The sequence below is a fragment of the Haliotis cracherodii genome, unplaced genomic scaffold, assembly GCF_022045235.1.
Source record: "Haliotis cracherodii isolate W230 unplaced genomic scaffold, xgHalCrac1.p SCAF_25, whole genome shotgun sequence".
Lineage (NCBI taxonomy): Eukaryota > Metazoa > Mollusca > Gastropoda > Lepetellida > Haliotidae > Haliotis > Haliotis cracherodii.
In genome coordinates, this window is record NW_027266281.1 from 3,769,520 (window position 1) to 3,782,751 (window position 13,232).

Here is a 13,232-nt window from a genome sequence, read left to right on the forward strand (position 1 = left end):
ACAAAGTACAAAGCTTAGTTAAAACAGCTAAAACTAGAGACTGGAATTTTTTTTGCGAATAACTTAACCATCATACAGACACCAAAACAGTTTGGCGCAAAATCCACGCCATTAGGGGCATTAAACGTCATAAAAAAACTCCCAACATAAACAATTCAACAAACCCCACTCAAAAAGCTAATAACCTAGCAAATCACTTCTCCTCCGTCAGTAGCAACAGCAACTTCAACTCCCAGAAATGCAAAATAATGGAATCAATGGAAAAAACAGGCTACAACACTGCTTAGAACAAAACAACATAATAAATCCAGACCAAAGCAGTTTCACTCCTGAACGCTCAACCTTAGATAACCTCGCCCGACTAGAGCAGGACATTAAAACAGGCCAACTTAACAAACAATATACTACAGGCATCTTTCTAGACTTCTCCAAAGCATTCGACATGGTTTGGCATAACAGGCTTATACAAAAACTACAAAAAATAGGTCTTAAAGGTAAAAAATTTAACTACATCCAAAGTTTCCTAACAAACCGCAAGATCATCGTGGGCATAGACCAAACGCTATCGGACCAATGTCCCCTAGAAAATGGCACTCCCCAGGGCAGCATCCTAAGCCCCACACTCTTCAATATTATGATTAACGATCTATTCGAGTGACTATCCCCTAAAGTAAACACATCAAAATTTGCGGATGATGGAGCCCTCTGCACTAAAAGCATTAAAATGGCCCAAAACTTACTACAAAAATCTCTAAATAAAATTAACTCAACATGGCACCTCCTCCACCTCACTCCAGGCCTTAACAGGAGAAATGCCACTTAACTACGTAGGGAACAACTTACCCTAAACTTCTGGGCCGCGTCCCAATCAAACTCTCTAATCGAAAGCTTAATAAAAAACAATATTAACCCTAGAAACCAAGCCCTACCCCGGAAACATCCACTACTTACTCCAATTTCCCAAAGAATAACCAATTACCTAAATGAACACAAAATAAATAATCTTAAACAAAACGAATAAATCATCCAATATCTTCACTCCAAAACTTAAAATACCAAAAATAGACACAACACTAGCCGATACACTAAATAAACAGACCGATCCTAACATCGCTAGCATACATACACGAAAATTGGCCAAATTGGTGTCACATATACACAGATGGATCCTCAGATCCGATCTCAAAACACACAGGTTTCGGAGTCCACATCGCACAACCAACCAAAACAATCAATCTTACCCACTCCCAAACAACCATTCCATATTCATGGCTGAACTCATGGGCATGGCCTCAGCACTACACAATCAGCAATCTAAAAAACACCAAAAAATACTCATCCTAACCGACTCCCTCAGTGGACTACAAGCCCTCAAAAATAAAAACACTAAAAACCGCCCCAAACTAATAAATCAAATACTCAAAAGCTCAAACAACTTAACTAAGGCAGGTAAACAAATAGAGTTCATTTGGATCCCACCCACGTAGGAATCTTTGGAAATGAAAATGCAGATAAAGCAGCAAAATTATCCCTTAAACTCCCAGAAATAAGCTTAAACTTACCCAGCTCAAAATCAGAAATCAAAAGTGTCACTAAACAAAAAATCAACAAAAAATGGCAAAATATATACCAAAACTCAAATAGCCAAATCAGGAAAGTACTCTAAAAAAAACCTAACTAAACCAAAAATACTACACCCATCCAAAAAAATCAACAAAATAATTACTAAACTACAAACAGGCCACACAAAACCAAATAATCACCGTAAAATAGCTAATCTACACACAACAGGAAACTGCCTACATTGCAAACAAGAAACACCAGAACAAGTACTCATTCACTGCACATGCTACCAAACACACCGAACAACACTACAAACCACTCTAAATCTTAAAACCGCACTTACACTAGAATCAATCCTAAATCCACAAAATAAATTAGAAAAATTCAAAGCCTTAGGCTAATACCTAATTAAACAGGACTAATTAGTCGCATTTAAACACAAATAAGATATTAAAACCAAAACTACCTAATCTAACAACCACCTAACACACACAGCTTAGTTCGTCCTCAACCCACTCTTGGCATTCATTCCAAATCTCAAAATTTCAAAATTACTAAAAAAGCCCCCCTCCGGGGTTGCCCAAATTCACTTTCCCCCCTTTTCGGAAACACATTAAATGGCCGGGCCGGGCCGGGCCGTGTGCAACATACGCTTGCAGTCGGAAAGCGCACGTTAAATCTCCAATATAAGTAAGTAAGTAAGATCAAGGGCAGTCCAATTTCAACATGAGGAAAGCGTACACAGTGGAAGAAAAGCTAGACGTCGTGAGGATGTTGTGCTGGTTAAAACTCTCTTTTTCCGTATCTTAAGCAACCTGACCAATCAATGCCACTGAAATACTCTCTATTTGTGTCATGAATTGTGATTGGCTCTTCACTCATAGCGTCTGTTACTACCATTATCGATCGATATTTTCATGTAAGTAGACTACTTTCACATTGAATATGACAGTAAGGGCTTATAAATAAAACAAATGGCGAAAATACAATGGATGTATAATTATTTTTACACTATGAACCCTTAACAACTCATATCATTGCAATGTGCGAGACAAGGCGAAGATCGTGAGATTGGCCGAGCGCGCTCCCCTACGACTCCGCCTCGGTTAAACGGTTCATCGTCTAAAACGCCCACCAATTATTTGGACCCTCATTGGTAGCGTTGTAGCGAGGGACCACTGTATTATGATGATCTCTCGCCCAATGGTTGGCTGATTATGATATGTATATAGATATAGATATATGTATATGATGATCTATTATTATTATTATTATTATTATTATTATTATTATTATTATTTTTATTAGCTTTGTTGCAGAAATGCTGCAGAAGTCATTCTTCACTGTGTATTAGGACTCCATCAACTACAGCTTCGTACTGGAATTTAGTGTGAAATATTTGCTGTATTTTAACTTCACAGCTCAGCATCAGGAGTTACAGGACAAGCATCAAGTGGCATCAGATGAACGTCACAAATTATCCCATGATGATGAAGTTTTTATGGAAGACGGGGAAGAAACAGCTGATGTTGAGAAAACAGGTGAGAGTTATTCTTTTTTAATAAAGTTAATTAACAATTAAAAATCCACTGTTCCTCAGGTTTGGCCTATATTGATTTGCAATATATCCCAATATTTGACTGTTCATATGGTACTACTTCACTCAATAATCCAAGTTTCACATTGCAAGATGTATTTTGACAGTACAGATAAACAAGACTGGCATATGTCATCAATATGGAATGTAAACAGAGAAAAGTGTTTGCTGTTATGATAAGAACTCAGTCCATCCAAATTTCTCAAGATAGTAGATATAATTTATGCAAGTAAACATCAATTCTTTGTTAAATGTATCGGAAAATATTGATACACAAGGGTTGTTTTGCAATACATGTACATGATGCATGTACTGTTGACCTTCGTACACCTTTACTGGTCATGCATGTTGGTCATTTCCAAAGTTAGTAGGAAATATGTGCCAACTTGCAAAATGCTGCAGTTGGTATGTAGCTGGTAAGGAATGGGTACCAACATATACTTTGTGTTTTGATTATGATATATTGTACTGCAGACACCTGTTTGCAAATCAAAGTCAGCAGCTTCAGTTTCTTCCGTTGGCCTTTTCAGGATTCAGATGTGGTGTCTGTCAAAAGGTCATAAAAAAGAAAGGGGGATATACTGTGCATATGCAAATGCACTCAAAGGCGAAAGGTAAGTTAAGTTTTAAATAGCATCTTTTCTAGAAATTAAGATTAGTGAACATCCATAACCTACCTGATAATCATGATGCAAATGACAAGAATTTGCTTTCCAGCACACCTTTTAAGTTTCCAGAAGCATAGGACTTTCTGTTTGGATGTAGTACTGCATCCTAAACTACTTGGGCTGTCTGAAAAGTTCTAAGCCTAACTGTGAAAGACCCGTACCAAGTCGATGGTTTTCATTTATTTCTCCACATAGTCCCCTTCCAGGTTTACACACTTTTGCCAGCGATGCTGCAAGGCCTGGATGCCGGGCAAGAAGAAATTTTCTTCAGCCAACCTAAAAAACTCAATCAAAGTGGAAATGACGTCATCATTACCAGAAAAGTGGCAACCGGCTAGTTCCTTTTTTATTTTGGGAAACAGGTGGAAGTCTGACAGGGCCAAATCGGGTGAATAAGGGGGATGGTCAATGAGTTCGAAGCCACAGTCATGGATCGCTGTCATGGCAACCACCGATTTGTGAACAGGAGCATTGTCTTGGTGGAACAGGACTCCTTTAGTTGAGCATTCCCCGTCGCTTAGATTTGATAGCTTCACGCAACTGTCTCAGTAGGTCAGCATAATATCTGCCATTGATAGTCTGGCCTTTTTCAAGATAGTCAATCAGCAGAATACCCTTGGAATCCCAAAAGACTGAAGCCATCACCTTTCCAGCAGAAGGAACCGACTTGGCTTTTTGGGGGGCTGGTGATTCCTGATACTTCCATTGTTTAGACTGAATTTTGTTTTCTGGTTGAAAGTGATGAATCCAGGTCTCATCCATGCTTACAAATCATCAGGATCTGTTTCAAAACGGCATAAATTGTCACGGGACGTCAGGAATCTGACATGTTTCTGATTCGCTGTCAAGAGCTTTGGCACCCATCTTTCAGACACTTTTGTTCATTCCCAACTCAGTGGTGATAATGTGCTCAACCCACTCATGAGAGATGCCCAGAACACTGGCAATATGTCGAGTGGTCAATCGTCGATCAGCCATCACCATGTCATGCACTCGGGTAATGTTTTCCAGAATGGTTGCTGTTGAAGGCCTTCCTGGACGCGGGTCATCGCCAAGGCTCTCTCTGCCACACTTGAATTCCGCAGCCCACTTCTTTACATTGGAAAAGGAAGGGGCATCATCCCCTAAAGTGGAGACCATATCAGCATGTATCTGTGTTGGAGTTAGCCCTTTCAGTTGCAGGTACTTGATGACTGCCCTATGGCCAGTTTTGTCCATTTCTGGTGATTTCAATGGGTAGGTTCACAGGATGGCCTGGTACAAAGACAATAATAACACTACAGTTGCAGTTCTTATGTCTATGATTCATTCAATGATTGTACTTGGTGGTGGCAAAAGTTTGTTTCAATCTGATTGAGATATCCCACTTAGGCTTAGAACTTTTCAGCCAGCCTTCCCTAAAGGTCTGCTGATTATGATATGTATATATCTTTGATGATCTGTCGCCCAAAGGTCTGCTGATTATGATATGTATATATACTGAACAGCATTGAAAACGCACCACCATGAAAATTGATGTATTTTTATCCAGGGTTATGTCATATGAAAATATATGAGTGAATGAATAATATTCGACGTTCTGGGTGAAGCATGAAGAAGGACAGCTTGTCAAAACACATTCCTAAATTTTTTGGGAGCGACAACGCCAAAACGCAACAAATTTCGTGCGCATCATGGAAAACATGTTTTGTTTCAAGGGAAGCATGCAGAATAGGGCTACAAAAGACAGACTTTGAAAGCCACATCACTTGTTGCTGCAGACGTAAAGGGTACTGACACAAGAAATGCCAAGATTAACAGCAGAGGAACGTGAACCTGCCTTGGGCATGCTTCAAGTTGGTATGTCAAGTAGAGTCGTTGCACAACGGTTTCAATGCCATCATTCAACAGTCCTCAGGCTACTGAGCACATACCAGCAGACAGGAACCACCAGCGATCAACCACGTCCGGGTCATCGTCGTGTAACTACACCATGTCAGGATCGCCATATTGTTCGTCGGCATCTTCGTGATTGTACACTTCTGGCTACCAGGACTGCAGCAACCGTACAAGGCCGACGGGGATTGATCAGCGCTGACACCGTACGTTGACGTCTCTGCTCAGCAGGGCTACGTGCTCGGCCTCCATATGGTGGACCCATACCCACTGATTGACATCGAAATGAACGTCTGCATCGGGCCAAAAGGCATCGTCATTGGAGATTGCGGCAGTGGCATGGTGTGCTGTTCTCTGATGAGTCCCGTTTTCATTTACGGAATGCTGACGGTCAACTGCGAGTGTGGCGTTGACGTGGAGAACTTTACCACAATGACTGTGTTGTACAGACATATTGATGGGGGGGAGGGAGTGTCATGGTGTGGGGCGGCATCAGTCATAACCATCGAACAGAGCTCCATGTTTGTTGTAGAAGAGTTAATGCCCTTTACTACAGGAATAACATATTGGCAAATCACGTCATCCCATTCTTTCATCAGCACCAGGATATGCACACCTTCCAGCAAGATAATGCAAGAGCACACACAGCACGTGTTTCAACACAGTACCTAGCGAGTGATAACGTGCCTCTGCTTCCATGGCCAGCCCGGTCACCCATCTATTGCCAATTGAACATCTATGGGATAGCCTGGATCAACGCCTCTCACGTCGTCCGCAAGTACGGAACCTGAGAGAGCTTGAAGATACACTACGTCAAGAGTGGAATGCTATCCCACAGAACACTTTTCGGAGACTTATTCGATCAATGAAAAGATGTTGCATGGCCTGTGTTGCTGCCAATGGCGGACATACCACATATTGACTTTTCTTTTTAACCCTATGTGTCTTCCTCACACTGATGACGTAAATTTTTTTACTGTGTGGTATTCCTGTTTCCTTTGTCGTCTTTCTTAATAATCCGTCTATGTCTGTTATAATTAAAATCAATCATTGCTCAAGGTGTTTTTGTAATATTTCAAGATTTATTGCTGGTGCGTTTTCAATGCTGGTCTGTATATATATATATATATATGATGCTCTGTCGCCCAAAGGTCTGCTGATTATGATTTGTATATAGATCTGTGACGATCTGTCGCCCAAAGGTGTCTGATTATGATATGTATATATATCTGTGATGATCTGTCACTTTATGGTCTGCTGATCATGATATGTGTATATATATCTGTGATGATCTGTTGCCCAAAGGTCTGCTGATTATGATATGGATATATATCTGTGATGATCTGTTGCCCAATGGTCTGCTGATTATGTCATGTATATATATATCTGTGATGATCTTTTGCCCAAAGTAGGTTGATTATGATATGTGTATATATATTTATGATGATCTGTCACTCAAAGGTCTCCTGATTATGATATGTATATATATCTGTGATGATCTGTCACCCAAAGATCTGCTGAATATGATATGTATATATATGTGATGATCTGTTGCCCAAAGTAGGCTGATTATGATATGTATATATATCTGTGATGATCTGTCACCCAAATATCTGCTGATTATGATATGTATATATATCTGTGATGATCTGTCACCCAATGGTCTACTGATTATGTCATGTATATATATCTGTGATGATCTGTCACCCAAAGGCGACTGATTATGATATGTATATATATCTGTGATGATCTGACACCCAATGGTCTACTGATTATGATATGTATATATATCTCTGATGATCTGTCACCCAATGGTCTGCTGATTATGATATGTATATATATCTGTGATGATCTGTCACCCAATGGTCTGCTGATTATGTCATGTATATATATCTGTGATGATCTGTCGCCCAATGGTCTGCTGATTATGTCATGTATATATATCTGGGATGATCTGTTGCCCAAAGGTCTGCTGATTATGATATGTATATATATCTGTGATGATCTGTCACCCAAAGGTCTGCTGATTATGATATGGATATATATCTGTGATGATCTGTCACCCAAATATCTGCTGATTATGATATGTATATATATCTGTGATGATCTGTCACCCAATGGTCTACTGATTATGTCATGTATATATATATCTGTGATGATCTGTCACCCAAATATCTGCTGATTATGATATGTATATATCTCTGTGATGATCTGTCACCCAATGGTCTGCTGATTATGTCATGTATATATCTCTGTGATGATCTGTTGCCCAAAGGTCTGCTGATTATGTCATGTATATATATCTGGGATGATCTGTCACCCAATGGTCTACTGATTATGATATGTATATATATCTGTGATGATCTGTCACCCAATGGTCTGCTGATTATGTCATGTATATATCTCTGTGATGATCTGTTGCCCAAAGGTCTGCTGATTATGTCATGTATATATATCTGGGATGATCTGTCACCCAATGGTCTGCTGATTATGATATGTATATATATCTGTGATGATCTGTCACCCAATGGTCTGCTGATTATGTCATGTATATATATCTGTGATGATCTGTCGCCCAATGGTCTGCTGATTATGATATGTATATATATCTGGGATGATCTGTCACCAATGGTCTGCTGATTATGATATGTATATATATCTGGGATGATCTGACACCCAATGGTCTGCTGATTATGTCATGTATATATATCTGGGATGATCTGACACCCAATGGTCTCCTGATTACGTCATTTATATATATATGTGATGATCTGTCACCCAATGGTCTGCTCATTATGATATGTATATATATCTGTGATGATCTGTCACCCAATGGTCTGCTGATTATGTCATGTATATATATCTGTGATGATCTGTCACCCAATGGTCTGCTGATTATGATAGGTATATATATCTGTGATGATCTGTCGCCCAATGGTCTGCTGATTATGATATGTATATATATATCTGGGATGATCTGACACCCAATGGTCTGCTGATTATGTCATGTATATATATCTGGGATGATCTGACACCCAATGGTCTCCTGATTACGTCATTTATATATATATGTGATGATCTGTCACCCAATGGTCTGCTCATTATGATATGTATATATATCTGTGATGATCTGTCACCCAATGGTCTGCTGATTATGTCATGTATATATATCTGTGATGATCTGTCACCCAATGGTCTGCTGATTATGATAGGTATATATATCTGTGATGATCTGTCGCCCAATGGTCTGCTGATTATGATATGTATATATATATATATATGATGATCTGTCGCCCAAAGGTCTGCTGATTATGATATGTGTATATATATATCTGTGATCATCTGTCGCCCAATGGTCTGCTGATTATGATATGTATATATGTGTGATGATCTGTCGCCCAATGGTCTGCTGATCATGATTTGTATATATATCTGTGATGATCTGACACCCAATGGTCTACTGATTATGATATGTATATATATCTGTGATGATCTGTCACCCAATGGTCTGCTGATTATGATGTGTATATATATCTGGGATGATCTGTTGCCCAAAGGTCTGCTGATTATGATATGTATATATATCTGTGATGATCTGACACCCAATTTTCTGCTGATTATGTCATGTATATATATCTGGGATGATCTGACACCCAATGGTCTCCTGATTATGTCATGTATATATATCTGGGATGATCTGACACCCAATGGTCTCCTGATTATGTCATGTATATATATCTGGGATGATCTGACACCCAATGGTCTGCTGATTATGTCATGTATATATATCTGGGATGATCTGACACCCAATGGTCTCCTGATTATGTCATGTATATATATCTGTGATGATCTGTAACCCAATGGTCTGCTCATTTTGATATGTATATATATCTGTGATGATCTGTCACCCAATGGTCTGCTGATTATGTCATGTATATATATCTGTGATGATCTGTTGCCCAATGGTCTGCTGATTATGATATGTATATATATCTGTGATGATCTGTCACCCAATGGTCTGCTCATTATGATATGTATATATATCTGTGATGATCTGTCACCCAATGGTCTGCTGATTATGATATGTATATATATCTTTGATGATCTGTCACCCAATGGTCTGCTCATTATGATATGTATATATATCTGTGATGATCTGTCACCCAATGGTCTGCTGATTATGATATGTATATATATCTGTGATGATCTGTTGCCCAAAGGCTACTGATTATGATTTGTAATTGTATATATATCTGTGGTGATCTGTCGCCCAAAGATCTCCTGATTATGATATGTATATATATCTGTGATGATCTGTTGCCCAATGGTCTGCTGATTATGTCATGTATATATATATCTGTGATGATCTGTCACCCAATGGTCTGCTGATTATGATATGTATGTATATCTGTGATGATCTGTCACCCAAAGGCTACTGATTATGATATGTATATATATATCTGTGATGATCTGTCACCTAAAGGCAATGATTATGATACGTATATATATATCTGTGATGATTTGTTGCCCAAAGTAGGCTGATTATGTCATGTATATATATATCTGTGATGATCTGTCACCCAATGGTCTGCTGATTATGATATGTATATATATCTGTGATGATCTGTCACCCAATGGTCTGCTGATTATGATATGTATATGTATCTGTGATGATCTGTCACCAATGGTCTGCTGATTATGTCATGTATATATATCTGTGATGATCTGTCACCCAATGGTCTGCTGATTATGTCATGTATATATATTTGATATATATTTGTGATGATCTGTCACCCAAAGGTCTGCTGATTATGATATGTATGTATATCTGTGTTGATCTGTTGCCCAAAGTAGGCTGATTATGATATGTATATATATCTGTGATGATATGTCACCAATGGTCTGCTGATTATGTCATGTATATATATCTGTGATGATCTGTCACCCAATGGTCTGCTGATTATGTCATGTATATATATTTGATATATATTTGTGATGATCTGTCACCCAAAGGTCTGCTGATTATGATATGTATGTATATCTGTGTTGATCTGTTGCCCAAAGTAGGCTGATTATGATATGTATATATATCTGTGATGATATGTCACCGAATGGTCTTCTGATTATGATATGTGTATATATCTGTGATGATCTGTTGCCCAAGGGTCTGCTGATTATGATATGTGTATATATATTTATATGATGATCTGTCACTCAAAGGTCTGCTGATTATGATATGTGTATATATATATATATGATGATCTGTCGCCCAAAGGTCTGCTCATTATGATATGTGTATATGTATATATGATGATCTGTTGCTCAAAGGTCTGCTGATTATGATATGTATATATGTATATGATGATCTGTTGCCCTAAGGTCTGCTGATTATGATATGTGTATATATATATATGAAGATATGTGTATATATATATATGATGATCTCTCTCTCAATGGTCTGCTGATTATGATATGTGTGTATATATATATATATGATGATCTGTCACTGACACTTTAACACATTAAACCTCTTCATTTTGCACCTCTTGGGCCGCTAAGTTTGTTTTTATTGCCAAAAATATCTGTATTGCGTATCTTTTTTTTCAGAGTTTATATGTACCACTTAATACTCGGTCTGAAGTTGTAGTTACTTATAGTATATACTTATACTTATAGTAAAAGTAACATTATATGGCAGGTTGGCTAAAACTTTTATGTCTTATACATTATTTTTTACATTAAATTCTTTCTTTCACAGATAAATACAGGAAGCCAGAACGCAGATGCCCATTCTGCAAAATTGGTCAAACACAATTATCAAGACACATATCCAAACAGCATCAGGACATTCCTGAAGTTTCAGAGGCTATGAAATTTCCCAAAAACTCAAAAGAAAGAAATACAATGTTTGAGAATTTTAGAAAGCGTGGGATTTATGAATTTAACAAAAACCAGTCAGGAGAAGATAAACCAGAATTTGAAGCTGAGAGAAAAGGACAGAAAGATCTTGTATGCTGCTCTTTGTGTAAGGGATTCTATAGTCGGCGTCTCTACCATAGACACAAGGACCTATGCATGAAGGATAGCACATTTGTCCCCAGTTCCGTGCCAGTTGAAATGCTGCATTTGAAGGAGCGTACAACAAAGGAGCAAGATGTTTTTTCTAAAGAAGTATTACTTCATTTTCATCCTGATGAAGTCGGCAAAACATGCCAAACTGAACCTACAATAGTTGCCATTGGAAGAATTCTCTTTCAAAAAAACTTAAGAAAAATTGAAAAGACGATGGAAACAAGAAAATCGGTGATGAACGATATGCGACTTTTGTCAAGATTACTCATTGCATTCCGAGGCAAGTCACATCATGGTATGACAGGGGAAGACATGTTTCGTCGTAGAAACTTTACAATTTTGGAGCAAGCAGTTGAGGAGGTGACCACCACTGAAGGGAGGCTCAAGTATGGCTTAAAAAACTCTTTATTCTATCTCCTGAGACAATCAGCCAATCTTCTCATGCTGCGTTCATTTGGAGAAGAAGAAGATGCCAAAGCAAGTGAAATAGAAAAATTTATTCATTTGCTAGATTTAAATCAGAACATTTTATTTGGAGATGCAGCTTATTCAATCAATAGAAGTAGACAGGAAAGACTTAGAATGCCAGAACAGCAAGCAAGAGAAGAGGAAGTCACTACCTTGAGGGTTCATACTCTGAATACAATTGAGAGATTGATGTCAGAGTATGAATTCATTGGCCGCAATGAATTTGTTACTCTCCGAGATGCTGTGTGCTGCAGGATTACACTGTTTAATGCACGACGGGGTGGTGAGCCATCACGACTAAAAACTACAAATTTGGATGATGCAGTTGCCAAGAGATGGATCGATGACTCTAGAGTGGAACAGTTGGAGACCTGGGAGAAAAAGCTCTTCAGTGAAATGATGGTTGCATACCAGGCTGGGAAAGGGAACCATTTAGTTCCAGTCCTGATCCCAAGAGACTGTGTCGGTGCCTTGTCCATACTTACTGACAAAGACAAGAGGAAGGAAGTTGGGATTCTGGACGAAAATCCTTATGTATTTCCAAACACACAGCAGTCAGCATATCATGTGCTAGGTTGGGATGCTATAAGGAGTATGTGTGATGCAGCTGGTGTGAAGCATCCAGAGTTGTTGACAGCATCAAAACAAAGACACAGAATCAGTACCATATATGCTTCACTTGAAGTTCCTACTTCTGACAGAGAATACTTCTACAAACATATGGGTCACAGCAAGGGTGTCAATGAAGGTGTCTACCAGTACCCTCTACCAATTCAAGAAGTTACAAAAGTTGGGAAACACCTACTTCACATTGATCAAGGTAAATATGAATAGCTTACATGAGTTATTGACTTCATAGACGTTTTGTAGCCCGCAGTCTAGTGTTTATCATTTCTTAGTAGCAGGATAACTAGTCTAAGGTGTAAATTATAGGGATGATTAATTTACCTGGTTTTGAATAAGATCACTGAACTCACATGTGATGAAAG

General features: G+C 38.5%; 2 protein-coding genes across 2 annotated transcripts in view; one reads left to right on the forward strand and one right to left on the reverse strand.

Moving 5' to 3' along the window:
• The window catches only part of LOC139472807 (uncharacterized), a 74,234-nt gene that overhangs the window by 35,430 nt on the left and 25,572 nt on the right, over window positions 1–13,232 (reverse strand). The gene's annotated exons all lie outside the window — the stretch shown is intronic.
• The window catches only part of LOC139472572 (uncharacterized), a 33,892-nt gene that overhangs the window by 19,521 nt on the left and 1,139 nt on the right, over window positions 1–13,232 (forward strand). Inside the window, exons 12-14 of the mRNA XM_071255042.1 lie at window positions 2,985–3,104; window positions 3,691–3,774; window positions 11,462–13,063. Of these exons, the coding sequence (XP_071111143.1) occupies window positions 2,985–3,104; window positions 3,691–3,774; window positions 11,462–13,063 (1,806 nt within the window). The remainder of the gene's footprint in view (window positions 1–2,984; window positions 3,105–3,690; window positions 3,775–11,461; window positions 13,064–13,232) is intronic.